Consider the following 23,431-nt stretch of genomic DNA (forward strand, 5'->3'; position numbering starts at 1 on the left):
AGGACAGGCTCAAGGGGCTGAATGGCTTATGTTCCTATGACAGTGGATCCAGTCCCTGCCACTTCCAGTGCGGCTTCTGATGATTGCCATCTTCGGAGGGATGAAAACATGGGTGTGCCAGGCTGAAAAGAATGTATAGTGGACAGATCATGACATCAGTCAGTACTAAACAATGATCTGGTGTCGGATCTGCTATTTTGGACCTTGCGGATCCTATTAATGTCTTCTTCTCAAATACACACCTCTGAAGGCATGAGGGACCTCCCCCAGAACCACTGGCAATTTTTAAAGGGATCAGCATGGTACTTTCATGTGAGCCGCTTTTGATTTTCTTTGCTGCTGCAATGTATTTTTTTGAAAAACATTTTATTGAAGCCATTTTTAATATATACATATTCACAAAAAATACAAAAGCCAACCACGGAACAGGTAACAAAACAAAACTTCCCCTGCATCCCTCCCAACCCCTGACCCCACTCACCACCCCTACCCCCCCCCCCCGCCACCCTTTTCCAACCTATTCCCCCCCCCACTCCAAACAAAAAGTAAACTTCCACCCCCCCACCCCGCTGACGACTCATTACCCTTAAAGAGGTCAATAAACAGCTTCCACCACGAGGTGAACGCCTCCTTCACCCACCGAATGGCAAACATAACTTTTTCCAAATGCAAAGATTTTGCCAAATCACTCACCCACATCCCACCTTTGGCGGCTATGAATCCCACCAACCCAACAAAATCTGTCTCTGGGCTATCAGGGAGGCAAAGGCCAAGACACCGGCCTCTCACGCCCCTGAACTCCCAAATCTTCCGACACTCCAAATATCGCTCTGGACTCGGGGTTACCTCTACCCCAGAATCTTTGACATTACGTCTGAAAATCCCTTCCAAAACTCCATCAACCTTGGACAAGCCCAAAACATGTGCACAAGGCTCACCGGCAACCCCCTGTACATACCTATCCTCCACCCCCGAAAAGAGACGACTCATCCTGGACACCGTCATGTGGGCTCGATGCACCACCTTAAATTAGATAAGACTTAGCCTAGCACAGACCACGCATTCACCATTGGCAAAGCTTAACTCCACACCATGGCCCCCAACGCCCTCTCCCAACTCCTCTTCCCACCTGCGCCTAACCTCTTCCACACTCCCTCTTCATCAACTCCCCATACATATATGCAATCCTACCCTCCCAATATCGTTCGCAGACAACAGCTTATCCTGCAGCACCAGGGGCGGCAGTGCCGGTAGGAGGGCACCACCTTCCCAATGAAGTCCCTAACCTGCAGATAGCCAAATCTATTTCCCTTTGGTAACTAGTACATCTCCTAGAGTTCTTGCAGGTCTGCAAACTTTTCCCCCATGAACAAATCCGTGAAGTACTCTATCCCCACCCACCGCCACCTACACCTCACCCGAACAACCCCTACATCTCAAACAGATACGCCCATTCAACCCTATCAAACATCTTCTCCACATCCATCGTCACCATCACTTCCACTTCTCAGCTCTACGAGGATATCATAATAACATTAAGCAGCCTCCGTAGCCCCTTCACGAACCCAGTCTGGTCCTCCCCTATTACCCTCAGCACGCAATCCTCTATCTGCGACATCGCCAACAACTACATTCACATTCAGCAGCAAAATCAGGCGGTACGATCCACACTGCTTCGGGTCGTTATCCTTCTTTAAAATGATCAATATGCGAAAGCATGGAATGGGGAGGGGGAGCTCCCCCCTCATCATCAACTCATTATACATCCCAACGGACAGGGGCCCCAGCTCCAACACAAACATCTTATAAAACCCACTGGAAACCCATCCAGATACGGGGCCTTCCCCGCCTGCATTGACCCCACACAATCCATCACCACCCTCAGCCCAATCGGGGCCCCCAATCCCTGCACCTTCGTCTCCTCAACTCTCGGGAATTCCAAACTGTCCAAGAACCGCCTCATCCCTTCATCCCCCACCGAAAGCTGAGTCAAACAACCACCGATAGAGGGCCTCAGAAACCCCATTTACCTCCTCCTGCTCCAATACCACTGTGCCCATCTCATTCCTCACCCTTCCAATCTCTCTCACCACCGTCTGCTTCCTCACCTGATGCGCAAGCATCCTAACCGTTTTCTCCCCATACACATTGTGGTATTATCAGGTATTACGGTACCCGAGAGGCTGAAGTGCCATTGGTTAAACCTAGGGGTTTTACCATTGGCTGTAGAGTATGGTAGTTCCGCCCCGATAGGTGGGGTATAAGAACCCGTGCCGTCCCAGCAGCCCTCATTCTGTACCTGAGCTGCTGGGGAACACTTCCAGCTTATTAAAGCCTTCTGTTGTACTACAACCTCGTTTTAGTAGTTATTGATCGTGCATCAATTTAATAAGCTAGATTTAAGTAAAGAGGATGAACCTCCGAATCAAGCCGGAGTGTCTGCAACTCAGTCCCAACGCGACAAACTCAGCGACGATCTTTAAGCACTGGCTGGCGTGTTTTAAAGGCTACCTGGAGACGGCTGAAGGCACACCCTCGGGGGAGCAGAAACTGCACGTCCTGCAAGGGTAAGCCCAGAGATCTACACCCTCATTGAGGAGACGGAAGATTTTGATGCAGCAATCGAACTTTTAAAAGGACACTATATTCGCCCAGTAAATCAGGTCTACGCTCGTCACCTGCTTACAACAAGACGACAAAACCCCGGGGAATCGTTGGAGGAATTGTTGGGAGGAGTTTTACCGCGCGCTATTGGTGCTGGGCAGAAGCTGTGGCTGCCCGCAAGTTTCGGCGAGCGAGCACACGGAACTCCTAGTCCGGGACGCCTTTGTAGCTGGTATGGGCTCTTCAGAAATCCGCCAGCGTCTTTTAGAGAAAAACACCCTGGGACTTGGGGAGGCATGGGCCCTTGCAGGGTCCATGGACGTTGCCTCCAAGAACGCCCGGTCCTACGCGCCCGACCGCGCGGCGGCCCCCTGGGCAGCGTGGATTCCCGCAGCAGCTGCCCCAGAGACCTTCCCCGCAGGCCTGCGCTGTAAGGTGGCCCGCCAACCCCGATGGACCCGGCTGCTTCTTTTGCGGGCAGGAAAAACACCCCCGCCAGCGATGCCCGTCCCGCACATCCATCTGCAGGGGGTGCGGCAAAAAGGGCCATGTCGTGGGGGTCTGCCAGGCATGATTGGTGGCCGCGGTCTCCAGCGGTGACTCTGGACTGCCACAGCGAACTTCTCCAGGGGCCCCGAGCGGCCAGCGGTCGCCGCCACCCCCATATCCCAGGCCCACGTGCGGACTCCGGGCGCCGCCATCATGTCCCTCGGACACCACGCTGGACGGATGGGCGCCGCCATTTTGTCCACCCCCGACTACCATGTGTGACCAATGGGAGATGCCATCTTGAATGCCCCAGGACCCCAGATCGGCCGACCACGCACTGCCTGAACGAAATCCACAACTACTGCGTCTGGCCTCAGTGACCCTGGACCAAACTCGACCTCGAACACTCTCAACAGCAACGACGACCGTCTTCATCAACGGCCACGAGACGTCCTGCCTGATCGACTCTGGGAGCACGGAGAGCTTTATACACCCCAACACGGTAAGGCGCTTTTCCCTCTTTATCCACCCTGTTAATCAAAGAATCTCCCTAGCCTCCGGTTCTCACTCTGTAGAGATAAAAGGGTTCTGTTTAGCAAACCTCAGTCCAGGGAAGAGAATTCAAAAATTTCCACCTTTATGTTCTTCCCCACCTCTGCTCGGCTACACTCCTGGGTTTAGACTTCCAGTGTAACCTGCATAGTCTGACCTTCCAATTTGGCGGCCCTATACCTTCCCCTTATTGTCTGCGGCCTCGCGACCCTGAAGGTCGACCCGGTTTGCAAACCTCACCCCGGATTGCAAACCCGTCGCCACCAGGAGCAGACGGTACAGTGCCCAGGATCGGATCTTCATTAGGTCTGAGGTCCCAAGGTTACTGAGGGAAGGGGTCATTGAAGCCAGCAACAGTCCCTGGAGAGCTCAAGTAGTGGTGGTAAAGACCGAGGAGAAGCATAGGATGGTCATCGACTACAGTCAGACCATAAACAGATTTTCGCAGCTGGACGCGTACCCTCTCCCCCGCATATCAGACCTCGTAAACAGGATCGCGCATTATAAGGTCTTCTCCACGGTGGACCTCATGTCCGCCTACCACCAGCTACCCCTCCGTACTAGTGACCGCAAATACACTGCTTTCGAGGCAGACGGGCGGCTCTATCACTTCTTAAGGGTTCCCTTCGGTGTCACTAACGGGGTCTCGGTCTTCCAGCGCGAGATGGACCGAATAGTTGAACGGTACGGTCTACGGGCAACGTTCCCGTATCTCGATAATGTCACCACCTGCGGCCACGACCAGCAGGACCACGACACCAACCTCCGAAAATTTCTCCAGACCGCTAAAATCCTTAACCTAACATACAATAAGGACAAATGCGCGTTTAGCACCGACAGCCTAGCCATCCTCGGCTACGTAGTGAGAAATGGAGTTATAGGCCCCGACCCTGAACGCATGCGTCCCCTTATTGAGTTCCCCCTCCCCCACTGCCCCAATGCCCTGAAGCGCTGACTAGGGTTTTTCAGTTACTACGCCCAGTGGGTCACCAACTATGCAGACAAAGCCCGTCCCCTGATCCAATCCACAACTTTCCCCCTGTAGATAGAGGCCCGCCAGGCCTTCAGCCGCATCAAAGCAGACATTGCAAAGGCCACGATGCACGCCATCGACGAGTCCCTCCCCTTCCAGGTCGAGAGCGATGCGTCCGACATAGCTCTGGCGGCCACCCTCAACCAAGTGAGCAGACCCGTGGCCTTCTTCTCCCGTACCCTCCATGCTTCCGAAATTCGCCACTCCTCAGTCGAGGAGGCAGCCCAGGCCATAGTAGAAGCTGTGCGACATTGGAGGCATTACCTGGCCGGCAGGAGATTCACTCTCCTCACTGACCAACGGTCGGTGGCATTCATGTTCGATAATGCACAGCGGGGCAAGATAAAAAACGACAAGATCTTGAGGTGGAGGATCAAACTCTCCACCTACAACTACGAGATCTTGTACCGTCCCGGGAAGCTAAACGAGCCACCTGACGCCCTGCCCCACGGCACATGTGCCAACGCACAAGTGGACCGCCTCCGAACCCTCCACGAGGACCTCTGCCACCCTGGAGTCACTCGCTTTTTCCATTTCGTTAAGACCCGCAACCTGCCCTACTCCATCGAGGAGGTCAGGACAGCCACCAGGGACTGCCAAATCTGTGCGAAGTGCAAACCGCACTTCTACCGGCCAGAGAGAGCGCACCTAATTAAGGCTTCCCGTCCCTTTGAACGCCTCAGCATGAACTTCAAAGGCCCCCTCCCCTCCACCGACCGCAACACGTATTTCCTGAACGTGATTGACGAGTACTCGCGGTTCCCATTCGCCATCCACTGCCCCGACATGACCGCAACCACCGTCATCAAGGCCCTCCATAGAATCTTTACACTGTTTGGTTTCCCCGCTTACATACACAGTGATAGCGGGTCCTCCTTTATGAGCAACGAACTGCGTCTCTCAGCAAGGGCATCGCCTCGAGCAGGACGACCAGTTACAACCCCCGGGGAAACGGACAGGTAGAGAGGGAGAACGGAACGGTCTGGAAGACCGTCCTACTGGCCCTACGGTCCAGGAACCTCCCAGTCTCCCGCTGGCAAGAAATCCTCCAGGAGGCCCTCCACTCCATCCGGTCACTGCTTTGTATGACCACCAATCAGACACCTCACGAAGGTCTCCATGTCTTTCCCAGGAAGTCCTCCTCCGGGACCTCGCTCTCGACTTGGCTGGCAACACCCGGACCCATCCTGCTCCGAAAGCACGTGCAGGCGCACAAGTCGGACCCGTTGGTCGAGAGAGTCCATCTGCTACACGCTAACCCCCAAAACGCCTACATGGCATTCCCTGATGACCGACAAGATACGGTCTCCCTATGAGACCTGGCGCCCGCCAGAACCCCACGTACATCCCAGCCACCAGTCCCACCCCCCCTCCATCGCAGCACCTTACAGGAGGATCAATCCTCCCGCCGCCCCTGCCTAGGCCCCCCCCCCCCCCCACCACCCACCGGTGCCCCCTACAGGCGCCCCCTTCCCATTTTTCCCACCAGCGCCGTCTAGGGGTGATGAAGCTGCCATGGAGATCGAAGCCACGCTCCCGGAGCTGCAGACGGCCGAGCCCCCACCGGAGTAGTGTAGCCACCTGGGTTGGCCAATTCCCGACGTAAAATGGAGAACAGCAAAGGCTGAAGGGAAATTCAGCTAACACAGGCAGAAACTAGCAGGTGCAAGTTTACTGTGTATTAGACTCTGCAAAAGCACAGACAGCATCGATACCAGCAGCCATCTACATGCTAATGAGCGATCCCCAGGAACAATCGAAACATTTAAGGTAAACAAGGCCAAGCAAGACTCCTCGGCACCAGCAGGAGCCAACACAAAAGAGGTTAACGGACACCTAAAGACCACCTAACGATCAGGGAACCGCTCCAGCATCGGAGAAATCGAACCAAGCGATTGGAACGAAGTCCAATCACTTGAAACCAGGTACGGGGTCCGCCCCAAAGGGCGGGAAGTCCCTGGGGACTATAAAGTAAAGCCCCCAAGTTCAAATCGTGCTTCTTGATAGGGTCACTCAGCAACGCGAACCAACCCTTGACAGTGACCTGTCCAGCTGCCTCCAAAGAACGTAAGTCTCAAGTCAACGCTCACTACGAGATAGGCGCTCCTAGCTACCAGTCCATACCAGCTTTTGAATCCCGCAGACTCAGAACCCGAACGAAAGGCCATTTGTTCCCCTGACCTGGTGGGCCAGTCCGAAGCTAAGTATAGGCCTGTTAGTGATAGAAATAGCTTAGAAAGTAGAGTTTATGCACGAGTAGTGATTTACTGTGTGCCAATTGAACCAACCAAACGTTAGCAACATATTACTGGCGACATCCTGACGGGACCCGATCTAGAAGTGGCTTAACCACTCCGGGAGAACCCAAAATATGAAGTAGAAATCCAATTGGGAACAGAAAAAACCCACAAGTGTTCAAGCAGTTCTGATCAATCCTCATAATTCGGAAGTCTGTTAAATGCATGCGTAACTAACAGGGTGATAAGGTAAAACTGATACATTTTTTGTTGCGACAAAACTGTCGGGAGTTTGTATTTCGGAAAATAGCGAAAGCCGTACCCGTAATTACAGCACCGCCTTAGCCCCCCTCGTTCCAAATTTAAGAAAGAATTCAGATAGGAAAGATGGCAATGCAACGCCTCATGAACCCCAAAGAATTCACAGTCGCAGCGACCAGCAGCAGTAGAGTAGGACAGTGTCCCGTTTGGGAAGAGGAAATCAGAAAGTACCTCAAAGGGAAAGGATGGCCCCTTTGGAGCGAATTCTGTGAAAATGAGGAAACAGGTCCCAGGAGTATAGGACATACTTGGTGGGAGAACCTGAGCGAGATTCACAAGAAGAGCTTAGGAAAAGCTCGCAAGCCGATGGCAATCGTGTCCTGTTTGGCACAATTGCGAGGCACAGAGGTCGTTAGGATGCTCCGAAAAGAGATAGAAGGCATTCATCGAATGAGCAAGGTCGATGTCAGTGAGGTAGAGAAACAGAACCTAGAGTTAAGAAGGAAGTTAGCAGCAAAGGACGGAGAGGTGGATGATGCCAAGTGGGCACACTAGTCTTGTCTGGCGCACCTAAGCAGCTTCCAATCCCAGTACGAAAAGGCCTATCAGGACACGCAACATGCAGTCCTGGTACGAGAGGAAACCGAGAAGCAGGTAGAGGCATTGCAGAGGCAGTGTAGTGACCTGAAGGCAACGTTACAAGCACTCCATGCTGCCACCACGGAGCAAAGACAAACCTCGTTAGACCACGCGAAGTGCCTGAAGCAGATTGCAGAACTGCAATCTCTGCTTTTGTTCAAAAAGGATTCCAGGAAACCTTTGGATCAAAGTTAGATGAGGAAGACGGCCCTGATTGGGAAGAATTGAGTGAGACAGCGCAGACATATGTTCAGGGAACATGTGCGCAGGGAAAGCCCCAGAAGAGAAAAGCGCCCCAACCCCCCCACAGAGCAGATAGTTCAGGCTCCAATGAACCCAGTCACCACCCATCGCACAGCCACATCGGACGACGCGGAATTCCTTTACACCACCCCCTTAACCGTGACCCAATTACGGGACGTGTGCGAAATGATCACAACCTTCCTCCCCACCTCAGACCCCCACCACTTCTTTGCCAGAGTAAAACAGCAGGCTACCATGTAAGGCCTGGATGAGCGAGAGCATGTAAAGCTCACAATTTTGAGTCTAGACCCTTCGGTCGTAGCAGCCCTTCCTGACCCACAGAATGTAGGAGGAGGCACCCTTGCAGAAATGCATACTGCGATCCTAGACGCGATCGGGTATAACAGGGGTGACCCCATAGATGGCCTCAATAAGTGCAGGCAAAGAAAACCGAGCACCCCACAGCGTTTGCTGGATGCCTGTGGATCCATTTCGCAGCGGTTTTCGGCGACTTAGACCGTGCCCACTTGTCCCCAGACAGCATGGCCAAATGGACCCCTTATCTCCCATGCCACAGAAACAGGACAAAAAGCTTGTGCGAATTATGACCCCTCAGAGGAGGCTCATAATGAGAAATGGGTTGTAAAAAGATTGTCCCGCACCTGGAGCAATCTGTTCAAAACAAACCTACGAATAAAAATCCCGAAGAACAGCAGACAGAAGCAGAGATACAAGCAGTGAAAACACACCAGAACCCCGCATGGGTGAACGAAGGCAGGAACAGCCCCCCACAAAAGCCACAGGAGTGTTACAACTGTGGACAGTTAGGACACTTTGCACGGGAATGCAATGCCCCACAAAAGCCAGAGAGAGAGCCCAGCAGGCAGGCACACTGAATAAGAATAAGACAGAGCCCATACATAGCGTTAGCACCCGTTCAGATCAGATGGACCTGAACAAAACGGACTGACGGTGTTCGGGCTCCCCCAGTTGGGTCTGCGACCCTTTGGGATAGGTCCGGCCGACCAGTAGTTGCAGCAAAGATGCGGGGACAGCCCATCGAGTTTCTCTGGGACACAGGAGGGTCCCGCACCACAATAAATTCCTCCACCATGTTTCAAAAGGACACGTGGCCCACTACAGCCACCATCACCCTCAGCGGCTTTACAGGCCACTCACAACAGGGACACATCAAAGCCCCTGTACCCATTCAAATCGGTAACATCACCATCAAGCACCCCATAGTTTTAGTCGATCTACCCCACACACTATAACACATTTTAGGCATAGATTTTATGAATTCCCACAATCTGTCCTTTGATCCAGTCAACCAGTGTGTCTGGAGAATGGCAAAATCCACAAGAGCCCCCGCAGTGCTCACCGTAGGAGGATATGCAAACAAGATTAGCGCAGTAGGCGAATTGTGGTTTGACCCAACCACAATTAGTACGGACAAGCAGGTTAGGGCAGTTTTACAAAAGAACAGAACAGCATTCACGACCCACAAAGACGACTGTGGCCGGATGACTGGTTCAATACAAATCACAGGACCTGACCCTAGACCCCAAAACAATATGGATTTCCCCAAGAGGCAGAGGAAGAAATCTCAAAGGTAATAGAAAGCTTATTAGAACAGGGCGTACTTCGATCAGTAGCCTCCACTAATAATGCCCCGATTTGGCCAGTGAGAAAGCCCAATTGATCATGGCGACTGACCACCGATTACCGGGAACTCAACAAAGTCACCACCGCAGCAGCCCCCACAGTAGCCACAAGTCCCGAGACCATGCTCAAACAGGGACTCAACTCACAATTCTTTACGGTTTTGGACATCAGTAATGGATTCTGGTCCATTCCATTGGCAAAAGCGTGCCGATTCAAATTTGCCTTCACGTTTACAAATCAGCAGAAGACGTGGACATGCCTTCCACAAGGATTTCACAACTCCCCCTCCATTTTCCACCGACAGCTGGCAAATGGTTTGTCAAAATTCTTTCGCCCCGAATGTCTGGTCCAGTATATGAACGACCTATTACTGCAGACATACACCATCGAGCTTCTGGACGAACTTCTGGAACTCCTACAGAAAATTGGATGTAAAGTAAACCCCAAAAAGGCCCAGATTTTGGAAAACAAAGTGATATATTTAGGTACAATTATCACGCACGGTAAACGTGAGATCGAGAATAAAAGGATTGACTCGATTGCCAAATTGCCCCTTCCCCAGAACGTTTCAACCCTCCGGTCATTTTTAGGACTGGTTGGCTACTGCCGAAACCACATTGACGGTTTCGCCAGCAAGGCAGCACCCCTCTCAGACCTCCTAAAGAAAGGAGCCCCCTGGGAATGGCTTCCTCAGCATACGGATGCTGTGGACTCGTTGAAAAGAGCTCTCATAGCAGGCTCCGCACTACAAGTTCCAGACCCACTTTCCCCTTACGCGATAGAGGAGCAAGCACAGACCGCACCCTTTCGGCCGTGCTCCTCCAGGAACGGCACGAACAGTTAAGACCCGTGGCTTATGCCTCCAGAGTTTTAGATGCTGTGGAGCAGGGATTTTCAGCCTGTGAAAGGCACCTGCTCGCAGTATTCTGGGCAGTACAGTATTTTTCTTACATAACCGGACTGAACCCCATCACAATCCTCACAGAACACACCCCCACCCAACATTTACTGGACGGACGACTTAAGGACGGTACAGTCAGTCAAATAAGAGCAGCCAGATGGACCCTTCTTTTGCAGGGACGGGACACCATTGTTAAAAGGACCAAGACCCACACTTTCTCAGCAGATAACCTACAGTACCCAGGCACCCCCCATGAATGTGTAATCATCTCACCACACCACAACACAGGCCCCTTTATTGCAAAAACACCCCCCCCCAGAAAGATAGGTAGTTCAACCCAGAGCCCCAAGCACACAGACACGTGCGAACCCATGAGGATATATGTGGATTGATCTTCCACAATACTAGAAGGGAAGCGCATAACAGGATGCGTCATTTATGTCGAGGACGCGCCCTAGAAGAAATCGCAATAAAACTTCCAGGACACTTAGGTGCGCAGGCAGCAGAATTTGCGGCCATCGCATACATAGTGGAACACCCAGATTCCTTCCCCAGCCCAGCAGACATATACTCGGACAGCCTCTATGTCTGCAACAGCCTTACGGAATTCCTACCCCTGTGGAAAGCAAGACGACTTGTTTCCGCAGACGGAAAACCCCTTCCTTCAGCCCCATTACTCCGCCACATTTTAGAAAGAGCACAGAACAGGACCTTTGGAATCATCAAAGTTCGTAGTCACCATCGTTCCTCCCCCCGTGGAAATGTAAAAGCCGACGCATTGGCAAAAGCAGGTTCCAGGCACGGATATTTTTGGACACCCCCCCGAGAGCGCACCAGTAAATGCAGTTCAGGTCTCGCAGACTAATATCGAGGATTTAGTGCAGGCCCAGAAGCAGGACAGCAATGTGAGGGAGATTTTAAAAGGAAAATTTACGGCACCTTACAATAGGTTTAAAAATGCACTGACCACACATGATGGTGTGGTGTTAAAAGACACCCTTTATGTGGTTCCTGAACAGGACAGGAATCAGCTCATTTGTTTGTTCCATGACGGTCATGGACATCAGGGAATTGATCCCACTACAGCCCACCTCAGGCAGCTCTGTTGGTGGCCGAGTTTAAAAGACGATGTAACTCACTACGTTGAGAATTGCCTTATCTGTGCCCAGAACAATCCGGACAGATATGCCAAAAAGGCTCAGCTTAGTCACACCCGACCCGTTAACGGCCCCTGGACTAACCTCCAGATCGATTATATTGGACCATTGCCCCCTTGCAGGAATGGTTATAAGTATGTACTTGTGGTGATAGACACGTTTACAAAATGGGTAGAGGCATTCCCATCCAGAACGAACACGGCAAAGACCACAGCCAAGATCCTAACCCACCACATCTTTACGAGATGGGGACTCCCCCGCAGCATTGAATCCGACCAAGGTTCCCATTTCACGGGACGTGTCATGAAGAACGTCCTCACGATATTTGACATTACCCAAAAATTCCACATCGCATAACACCCCTAGTCAAGTGGTATCGTGGAGCGCATGAATCGGACCCTAAAATCCACCCTCAGAAAAATGGTCCAGCAAAACAACACCACTTGGGATTCAGTCCTCCCTTTTGCACTCATGTTTTTGAGAAATACGGTTTCTACATCTACAGATTACACCCCACACACCATCACGACCGGACACCCCATGAAAGTCACAGAATTTTTATTGGGATTAGATTTGACCAGCCCCGAAGTGACGGCCCTCACACACGAGAAAGCAGTAGAACAGCTGGTACAGAATGTTAGAACGGCTCAGCTAGCAGCCGCCGTACGATTAGGCACACGAAAGAAACAGTGCAAGGCCTGTTTCGATAAGACAGTACATGCGACTGAGTTCAGTGTAGGACAGCAAGTCATGCTCTCCATATACAACCCCAGCATATTCCTGTCACCTAAGTATTCGAGTCCGTACTCCATTGCGGACAAAGTCAGCCCTTCCGTCTACAAAATAAAGTATCCCAAGGGAAAGACTGCGTTGTTCCATATCAACCAGCTAAAGGCATATGGACGAAAGTCGAACCACACACACCACGTCATGCTCAACGCAGCAGACCACGCCCCGCTCACAGCCAACATAACCCTACCCTCCCCAACACGTCCATCCCAGCCACGGACTCAACCCCGACTCCACCCCCGAACTCTAGACTCCGTCCCGGAACACCCACAGACTGCAGCAGCAGCGCTAGCGACTGTGACTTATACAATAGCCACAGCACGCCTCCCTACTATTCCCATGCAACAGGACCCACACCCAGCGAATCTGACCACGATTCAAGTGATCCCTTCATGATCACTTTCCTAAACAAACCCCACCACCGACCTACAATGGCAACCCCGATTACGTCCCCACAGAACTATACACCACCTTTTGGCACCAAGATAACTCATACAGACTCGTCCGGAATGACGAGAGGGATCCCAAATCACACCATGCAGCCCTATCCGCCCTGATACACTCCAGAGTTTGGCATCCGGGAGAAGATGACGACTTTGAGTCTGACTCCCAAAACGAGAACCTCTTTGTGACCCTGTTCGCAACCGATAACTGAGGTGTCCAGATGATGTTTTAAAAAGGAACCGCTTGGGAGAAAACGGTGTCCTTTCTGATGGAACCTGCAGCATGTTTTATGTTGTTTGTAGTTGTATTGTTAAATGTTGTATGTGAGACCGGAAAAAAAAATTTCACAGCCCCACGCCACCACCCTTCTGACGCCCACTGGCAGTCAGAGAAACTAGTTTGTCCCGGACACTAGCTCAGAGGAACTAGTTTGTCCACAGAGACTTGTTAATGTCCCAGACGCCAGTTCAGAGGAACTCGTGTGTCGACAGAAACACAGAGCCCTGTTTGTAACTGCCCTTCTGGTTCGAAGGAAGAACCAATACAGCAACCCACCACGATGACTACATTTCTTGCCCGTTCTTGTCGGTTGCTCAGGCAGTGGAGAAACGGCATTGGGACCCGCTCTGCCTGGGAACCCCCCTCTGGTCAGCTACGCTCGGGTAGACCACACACGGCATTGGTCGCCGTCCTACCCGGGGATTCCATCCAAATCTTACCCGTCGAGGCCCATACGCACCGTATTTCGGCACTTTTCGTTCAAAATGTTGTGACCCTTAGGTTGCCATCCCTATGCTATTTACATCCTCAAACATTTGGATGGTAAATCGCACAGCCTGCGAGACGGCTCGCACTGTTTCAGTATTTTTAAGTGTGTCTTGTCCGGAATATTCGGTTAAAAAAAAAATGAGGGAGTCACACATGGAGACAAATTGTAAAGGGAGAATTGGCACTGAAGGACAGACATACTAACAGACGAGATATTAAACCAAGATAGTAACAGACAACTATGCTTGATCCCACAGAACCCCAGAAGCTCCAGGAAAAAGAGAAAGAAAAAGAACCATGAGGACATCCTCCATATTGCTCATCACCCTAATGAACATTTGGTTGCGTGCGAACGCGAACCCCGTGACCCCCCCCCCCGGTACCTGGTACTCCCTGTCCTACTTGATAGAATCCCTACTAATATTGGCGATACTCTGCTGCATCGTGCAGACTATTCGTCTGAGGAAATGGAGAAGGAGAGCCTACCGCGCTCGCACCCCGGCATATAGGATAAGATCCCCTATTTTCGGTTATGACCAGACCCCCGCGATCTATTATAAAGAACATTCGTTTGCGTTCCTTTTTGTGAATAATGAAATGTTTCATGAGCGATTGTACAATCCTGAGCTTGACTGCCAAGCCAGGAAAATGTGAATAATGCTGCTATGATTTTGGCTGTATTGTTTAGGAAGTTAGTATGATTGAATGTTTGAGTGAGTGTAGTCTACGAAGGACAGTTAGAGGTACCGTTTTTCTTATGCATGTCCCTGTTTTGACATAGCGCCACTTAGAATTGTCAGTTAAAATTTTCTTGCATAGTTATGGTCAGTGTAGAGGCCATAGAAGAGTGCTCGCCGAGTCAGGGAATGACGAACAACGCAGTTCTGTGATCCTTCACACTTCGCATTAGGATCACAAGGTGGGAGCGTAGCCACCTGGGTTGGCCAATTCTCGACGTAAAATGGAGAACAGCAAAGGCTGAAGGGAAATTCAGCCAACACAGGCAGAAACTAGCAGGTGCAAGTTTACTGTGTATTAGATCCTGCAAAAGCCCAGACAGCATCGATACCAGCAGCCATCTACATACTAATGAGCGATCCCCGGGAACAATCGAAACATTTAAGGTAAACAAGGCTAAGCCAGACTCCTCGGCGCCAGCAGGAGCAAACACAAAAAGAGGTTAACGGACACCTAAAGACCGCCTAATGATCAGGGAACCGCTTCAGCATCGGAGAAATCGAATCAAGCGATTGGAACGAAGTCCAATCACTTGAAACCAGGTACGGGGTCCGCCCCGAAAGGCGGAAAGTCCCTGGGGACTATAAAGTAAAGGCCCCAAGTTCAAATCATCCTTCTTGACAGGGTCACTCAGCAACGCGAACCAACCCTTGACAGTGACCTGTCCAGCTGCCTCTAAAGAACGGAAGTCTCAAGTCAACGCTCGTTACGAGATAGGCGCTCCTAGCTACCAGTACATGCCAGCTTTTGAATCCCGCAGACTCAGAACCCAAACGAAAGGCCATTTGTTCCCCTGACCTGGTGGGCCAGTCCGAAGCTAAGTATAGGCCTGTTAGTGATAGAAATAGCTTAGAAAGTAGAGTTTATGCATGAGTAGTGATTTACTGTGTATAATAAATGTGCTTTGATTTGAATCTTACTAATTGGTGTACTGAGTTATTGATCGTTACTTGAACTTGAACCTATTGGCGGTATCATAAAGATACCTGGCGACTCTAGAGCAAAGGTTATAAAACAGAGCCAATTAAACCAACCAAAAGTTAGCAACAGTCACCACCGAGGCTCAGACGATCACAGAGGACGACCAGGGCACCCGACCGACTGATTGCAACATTTTAACTGATCTGTAAATATTAAACACTGAATGTACATGTCTGACATTCTTGTAAATAATCACTAAACACTGTAAGGAGGTATCACAGTATCTCCTGATTATACCATGTTGTTACATTTTGTAGTTGCAGACCACCACCCCCGCCGGACTCTTTTTTTAAACAGGGGGTGAATGTGGTATTATCAGGTATTACGGTACCTGAGAGGCTGAAGTGCCATTGGTTAAACCTAGGGGTTTTACCATTGGCTGTAGAGTATGGTAGCGCCGCCCCGATAGGCGGGGTATAAGAACCCGTGCCGTCCCAGCAGCCCTCATTCTGTACCCGAGCTGCTGGGGAACACGTCTAGCTTATTAAAGCCTTCAGCTGTACTACAGCTTTGTTTTAGTAGTTATTGATCGTGCATCACACATAAACCGTCCACCTGGCTCTATGCAACTGTCCCACCACCTTTCTAGTGGACACCAGCACAAACTCCATCTGGAGCCTCTCCCTCTCCTTTGGTAGCCGCCTCAGGCGCCACTGAATATCTCCAGTCCACCCTCAGGATGTCTTCCTTGAGGGGCTGGTTTAGCACAGGGCTAAAATAGCTGGCTTTTAAAGCAGACCAAGGCAAGCCAGCAACGCAGGTTCAATTCCCGTACCAGTCTCCCCGGACAGGCGCCGGAATGTGGCGACTAGGGGCTTTTCACAGTAACTTCATTTGAAGCCTACTTGTGACAATAAGCGATTTTCATTTCATTTTTCATTTCATTTTTTTTCACCCTCAGCCTCTCACTCCATTGCAGTCTCTCCCTGTGTGCCTGATTTGATATAAATTACCCTCTTACTACCACTTTCAGCGCTTCCCACAATGTGGAGGCAGAAACCTCCCCTGCATTATTCAGCTCCACAATTTTGGATGGCCACCCTCACCCTCTCACAAACTCCCTTGTCTGCCAGCAACGCCACATCCAACCTCCACTGTGGCTGCTGAGCCTTCCCCTGCACCACCCGCAAATCAACCCAGTGCAGTGTGTGGTCAGCGACCAGAATCACCAAATACTTCGATACTTCTACCCCACCAGCAACAACTTGTCTAAAGCAAATAAATCAATCCGGGAATACACCCGGTGCACGTACGAGAAGTACGAAAACTCTTCACTCTCGGCCTCTCAAACCGCCACATGTCGCCCCCCCCCCCCCAATTCACTCCATAAACCACAACAACTCCCTCGCCGTAGCCGACACCTTCAGGGACCTAGGACACAACTAAAGCAAGATCCACAAGACCATAAGACATAGGAGAATTAGGCCACTCGACCCATCGAGTCTGCTCCGCCATTCAAATATGGCTGATATTTTCTCATTCCCATTCTCCTGCCTTCTTCCCATAACTCCTGATCCTCTTATTAATCAAGACCCTATCTATCTCTGTCTTAAAGACACTCAGTGATTTGGCCTCCACGGCATTCTGCGGCAAAGAGTTCCACAGATTCACCACCCTCTGGCTGAAGAAATTCCTCCTCATCTCCGTTTTAAAGGATCGTCCCTTTAGTCTGAGATGGTGTCCTCTGGTTCTAGTTTCTCCTACAAGTGGAAACATCCTCTCCACTCTATCCAGAACCATTTTAAAATCTCCCTCCATAATCAGCCGATGAGTGTCCAGGTCTGGAATCGTCTCTAAAACCCGCCTCAAAAAGTCCTCATCATCTCAATTTGGGGCTTATACATTCACTACCACCACAGATGTCGCCTCTGGCTTCCCGCTACAATGTTCGTGAAAGTTCTGTGTACTGGGTTGTTGGAAAAATTCTTAAGTTGTTGGACTCAGAAAGGGAGGGGTGCTGGACTTTTGCAATGAGTTGAGTGGAGCTGGAGGGGCTCCGAGCAGAAATCTTGCTCCCACTCACGAGGTCTATAATTGCAGTTCCTGTTGGGTTGCATGTAAGGGAGATGGAGCATTGACAGCACAGACTCTGTGCACAGAAGGAGAGGAAAGGCTCTCAATAGTAGGGCATACCCACCTGGAATATTCAAAGATAACTTCTACCTCCATTTAAATCTCTTCTACCTCCATTTAAACCAGGAGCAGTGACTGCAGTGGCTACAATTCACCAAGGAGGTGGTCACTGAACTGTGCTACCTCCTTCAAACGTGCCTGCAGCCGCAGAGTTGGGCAAAGACAATGTTACCAATGGCTGTCAAGGTCATCATCGCCCTGAATTTCTATGTCTCTGGATCCTTCCTTTTGGCTGACATTGCATGGTCAACTGGGAATCCTGGCTTCGCTGCATCAGGCGGGACATTGAAGTCGTCTAAGGCCCTCTAAGAAGCAAGAAGCAGGAAGAGCAAACTGGATGGTTCAATAGAAGATTCTCAATGATGCCAGAAGACATCGACTGAACACATGTTGTTTAGCAGGTGCCACATCTCAATTAGATGTACAGAAATCACAAAGGGTTCCACTTCTTTAACATGCAGTTGGTGTTCAACCATGTACGCAACATCATCTTGATCAACACAGGTGACCCAAGTAGCAGCCACGATGCTTTGATCCTGTATCAGTCGGCCATTCAAGCCATGTTCAAACAAGAGGGTGGCTGCTTGAAGCAGGTCTACCTGCTCTGCGCACATGGTTCATGACTATCCACTGCCACCTGTCACTCACCCCCACATGGTGCCATGTTGCAACCAGGAACATATTGGACCAACCTATCAGGTTTCCCAACAATTGCTGTGCTTCCTGGACCATTGGGAAGGGGGAGCTCACCAATTCTCACTGAAGCATGTTTTGAAATTTCTGTTGGGTCTGCTGCATTCATCCAATTTGGCCATCATAAGGGCACCACGCCTGCCACTAGGCTTTCTGTGATCACCTCAGGAGGGAGGAGGAGGAGCAGGAAGGAGGCTGTCTGCAGGTGCCTCTCAGACTCCAGTTCCCTTAAGAACATCCCTACATCACCATTGCTCCATAATTTCCCACTTTTCCTTCCCTCTATTGTGGATCATACCTCTCTTGTGGTGCCTTTACGTTGCCTGGTTCTCTTAGACTTGCTCCCGCGAGGGCAGCACGGTGGCGCAGTGGTAGCATTGCAGTCTCACGGCGCCGAGGTCCCAGGTTCGACCCCGGCTCTGGGTCACTGTCTGTATGGAGTTTGTACATTCTCCCCGTGTTTGCATGGGTTTCGCCCCTACAACCCAAAGATGTGCAAGGTGGGTGGATTGAACACGCTAAAATTGCCCCGTAATTGGAAAAAATGGATTTGGTACACTTAAATTTATTTTTAAAAAGACTTGCTCCCGCAGTGGCTAGACCAAGACTGGTGGAAGGCTGCTGGCTTTCACAAGGGAAGACTGCAGATGGCCTTGCAGGCTGTCCATGAACAACTCTGGGCCTTAAAGACATGTCTTCAGACAGCTCGGCATGGATGGCAAAGGTCTAGGCTGGCTGAGAGGCACGATCAAGAACACTGGTGGAGGGGCAGTGATGGAAGTCCAAATGCTGTCCTCCTGAGAAAAAGAGAGAAGAAAAGATTCTTACATCATGGAGCCACTGCCCCAAGGCGGTGCCTCAGTATAAATTGCTGGACAGCTGAGACTGTGAAATCTAGGCTTGCATGGCAACACCCATGCATCTCATTACCTCAGCCTGTGCTTCCACTGCAGCATTGTAAGGTTGCTTCTGTCTGTATTGCAAAGGAAACTGAGACATATGTTCTCCAGACGATGCATCAGGGTGCATCATGGTTGGGTAGCCGTATGAGGAAAAGTTGAAGAGGTTAGGTTTGTATTCACTAGAGTTTAGAAGAGTAAGAGGCAACTTGATTGAAACTTTTAAGATAGATTCTTGATTAACAAGGGGGTGAAATGTTATCAGGGATAGGTAGGAATGTGGGATTGAGGTTAAAATCAGATTAGCCATGATTTTATTGAATGGCGGAGCAGACTCGAGCGGCTGAGTAGTCTACTCCTGTTCCTAATTTATATGCTTGTATGTGTCACAGTTGGGCCCATAAATGCTGTCATGGGGTTGGCTATCATTTCCACACTGGAAAGGATAGTCTCCAAATTCTGCATGAAGCATTGTGCAAAGTTGGAGACTGAATCCGCCATGCTCCCTGGCATGTCGCAAGCCTACCAACACACCAAGTAATTTTGTGTACATACCTATTAGCTTTTTCCTACATGTCATCCTATTGAGGCCCTGATTTGAGTATTCTGCAGCAGAATCGGTCAGCAACCACTCCACCTGGGAAGCTGGGACACATGCTACCCTTTCCCCCTGTCCTAGCTGCAGCCCACTTTTACCCTGTGACTCAACCTCACCTCTATTTTACCCTCTAATGTGCACATAGTACCAATATGAGTTGGCAGCTGCGAGCATCAAATCAAATGACAGTACTTCCTCATCAGATATTGACTCTTGTTTAACACCCTTCATTACAAGGCTGATTGGCCAGAAGCCAGTTATCGAAAAGCACAAAAGGGATTTGGAAAGGTGCATAAGGTAGGAACATACTGTCAATCTGAATATTCTCAGCAACGCTGGTTGCAAAAATTTGCAGTACCCTCTCCTCCAAAATGTTCAGGAGATGCAGTTGTGCCTGTCCCCCACTGATTCTGTTGCTCCCTCCTATATGTGACCTTGTCCTGCAAGAGAGAAGGAAAAGTGTCAGTGCATGTGTTGCAATGGCTGATTTACATGTCATGGCTGAATAGTTGGATGTATGTGGAAGCTGCTAGATGTGACAAGAGTGTAAGAATGAAGTGGAGCGTATTAATGTTAGGCATGAGCCCTGATTGCGAGCTGATGGCTGAGCATTAGAGGTGTGGTGAACTGAGTGGTATGTCAGGTTGGTGGTCCAGTGGGTGACAGATGACATTTGAACATGCATTCACTGAACTTGACCACGCATGGGAGGCCTTCCAACTCTTTGTGGCATGTCGACACCCCCCCAGGTCAAGAGACCCCATGGCTACATTCTCCCATTTCCTTTGCAGTTTATGCTTACTGGGCTTCCTGACCCCCTGTGGAAACACGATATCTCTTCTCCTTTCCACCTCCTAGAATAAGACTGCCGGTGCTGCATCAGGCAACCTGGAAGCCCCCTTTCAGGCCTGCGTGCTCCTCGGGGACTCTTTTTCTGAAACAGTTACACCTGTCGCAGCCATACTGCAACCCACACCTCCCCTCAAAAATGTAAGAGGTGTCAGCTGTCTTTCAAATATCCAGGCCAGCTATAACGTGTGCTGGCCTGGCACGTACTCGGACCTCCTGCTGTACGTACAGCCACTCAGCCATGCTGGGCCACACGCCGCAATCACTGAGATAGCACAAAGTTTGCATCACTTCAAATGGGCGCGGGCTAATCGTGCATCAGTGTCTGTGCCAGAAAAAAAAACTGCATCTTCTTGTTTAGCCCAGAGATCTATATCAAGTCCCCACTTTTTTGAAAGGAAAGTAACATTATTGCAACTGAGGAATGTACTTCGTTGGCAGCCCATCGGCATCAAAAGTCAACCTGAAATAAACTCATTCACTGACATTACACAGCCGAATTTGCCACACCAGCACGCGAGAAAATTGCACAAACATTACAATCTCAAAACCTGTCATCGAGTTTTATAAAATGACACAGCATGTAGCAATCCCGACGTTGTTTACAACACACAAGCGCCAGAGTCAGAAACAAACCCGCCCCCTATTGCAAAACAAGCCGACCTGACACGAATACAGTCAAAACATAATTAATTCTGACATGTCACTTCATTGGAGAAGCTTGCTTCTAAAAGCCAGTTTAGTTTGTTTGCAGCGAGTGCCCCCTCCCCCTCCTTGTGCTTTGCCCCTTCGCGGGGGCAGCAGGCTCCAGTCGGTTACCTTGCAAGCGGAATAAACGCCGAGTTTTTCCAGCTTCTTTGTCCGGGGGTAGCTGCGGAGCTGCGCCTTCCTCAGCGCGATCCTCTCCCGCTGCTGCTGCTGACTCCCCGCGGCGGCCGAACGGCCGCTCTCCGCAACCGCAGCGTAGCTGGCAACCGGCACAGCCAGCGACACCGGCACGGGGGGCACGGAGTCCGAGGAGCCCACACACGCCGCCGCCGGCAGTGGCTGTGGCGGCGGCTGCGGCGATCCCTGCTGCAGCCCGCCTGGTCCTGCTCCTGCCGCTCCGCCGCCGCTCTCCGCCATGGCTCCCAGCTACTCTGTACGTGCGGAGCCTCAGTGTTGTGCTTTTTTTTTTAAGGAAGTGATCCGGGCTGGAATGGTGACCACAGCGGTGCTGGTGGCAGCTCACTGCCTGCCCTGCCTCCCTGTGTACAGTATGTAGTCCTCAGCATTTAGCAGCACCCCGCCAGAGGCGGTACGGAGCACAAACTCACACAGGCGCACACCAGGTTATTCCCCATTCATTTTTTTTTTGATCCACCACTCCAATCAGAAAAACAAAACAAAGCGATATTGTCCAAATTCAATTATGGCTGCATAATGGAAACGCCAACACAATGACAATGAAAGGCTAAATTAGCAACAAGAAATTAAATGGATCATTTTCTTCACGCAGCTCAAGCAATTTACCAACCTTGGGGATTGAACCTTTCACTGCTGTTACACTCTTCTCCCATGTTTTGTTGCACCCGATCTGGCAATCCTCATCTCACTGATAGCTATTATTTTTTTGTCCTGTATTCGGTCAACCCCCTTCAGTCTGTTTATGCAACATATGTTAAGCTAATAGTTTCACTTGGCATCGCCAACACCTGAGCTTGCAGGCAGGAAGGGCATTTGATGAGGCGGCATGGGGGCATACCTCAACCCCGCCACCAGCAGAATTAAGTTTTGGGCGGGAAGGCCCGTGGTCGACCTTAACCCCCCCCCCCCCCAGCCAATTGAGACCCTTCATAAGTGGTCAAATTAATAACCACTTAAGGGCCTCAACCCACAACCATAAATTTAATCTAACTGAGGCAGACCTGCCACAATGCAACATGCATAGCAGATGAAGCTGTGTGCCAGCTTGTCACCAGTCCCGGGTTCCTCAATTAAAGGCACTCTGTGCCTGATCAAGGACTGGACATCGGAAGGGGGAAGGCCACTGAGAGCCACCTCATCCCCTCTCCCTGCGGTACCCCCTCCATATTACTCACCCATGGCCTAGTCACTCCTGATCTTGGGACTCTGGTGCCTGTCCTTCCAGCAACAGTCATGGTCTCCCCAGTGACATAGTTGTGTACACCAGCTCCAGCCTCGGAAAGGACAGAGGTTCTTGGTTGGTGAGACCTCCATCCCCAGGATCTTAATTCTAGAGGAAGACCCGCTGCTGGCCATGCCATTGCCTGATTGGTTTGTGGTTTAGCGGACCTAGGCAGGCTGGTCTCTCATCTACTTTCCAGCCAGCAAGTAAGACCCCAAAAGCCACAACGGGATTTCACCCAACCAGTGCAAAATTAAATTTAAAACATACCCCTAAAACTGAATTGATAGGTGGGGAACATTTTAGCCTTATGTTAGGACTGTACCAATTAACTATCAATACATTTTAACCAGTATTTAGAGAACAGAGTATAGTTCCAAATTTATGTTTTCATGGACAAATAATATGAAGCAGCAATACAATGACTGGATTCTCCGTTTCGGGGGTAGGTGCTGGTTTGACGCCAAATCGGGATGCTCAAGCACCCTGAAAATGGCATGCATTCGGAGACTCCAGCTGAGCAGAGAGATAGTGCGACACATCTGCCAGGTGATGGCACACCTGGCACCATGGGGGTATGGGGGGGTGAGCACCCGCTCCACGGGACCGTCAAGGTGACAGTTACCCTGA

General features: G+C 50.6%; 1 protein-coding gene across 2 annotated transcripts in view; it reads right to left on the reverse strand.

Moving 5' to 3' along the window:
* kat2b (K(lysine) acetyltransferase 2B) overlaps positions 1 to 21,953 on the reverse strand; it is a 153,172-nt gene extending 131,219 nt beyond the window's left edge. For both annotated transcript variants that reach the window (XM_072508734.1, XM_072508733.1), the window contains exon 1: positions 21,493 to 21,953. In XM_072508734.1, coding sequence (XP_072364835.1) covers positions 21,493 to 21,798 — 306 coding nt within the window. In that variant the 5' untranslated portion in view covers positions 21,799 to 21,953. The remainder of the gene's footprint in view (positions 1 to 21,492) is intronic.
* Between the last annotated feature and the right edge of the window lie 1,478 nt (positions 21,954 to 23,431).

The sequence above is a fragment of the Scyliorhinus torazame genome, chromosome 6, assembly GCF_047496885.1.
Source record: "Scyliorhinus torazame isolate Kashiwa2021f chromosome 6, sScyTor2.1, whole genome shotgun sequence".
NCBI lineage: Eukaryota > Metazoa > Chordata > Chondrichthyes > Carcharhiniformes > Scyliorhinidae > Scyliorhinus > Scyliorhinus torazame.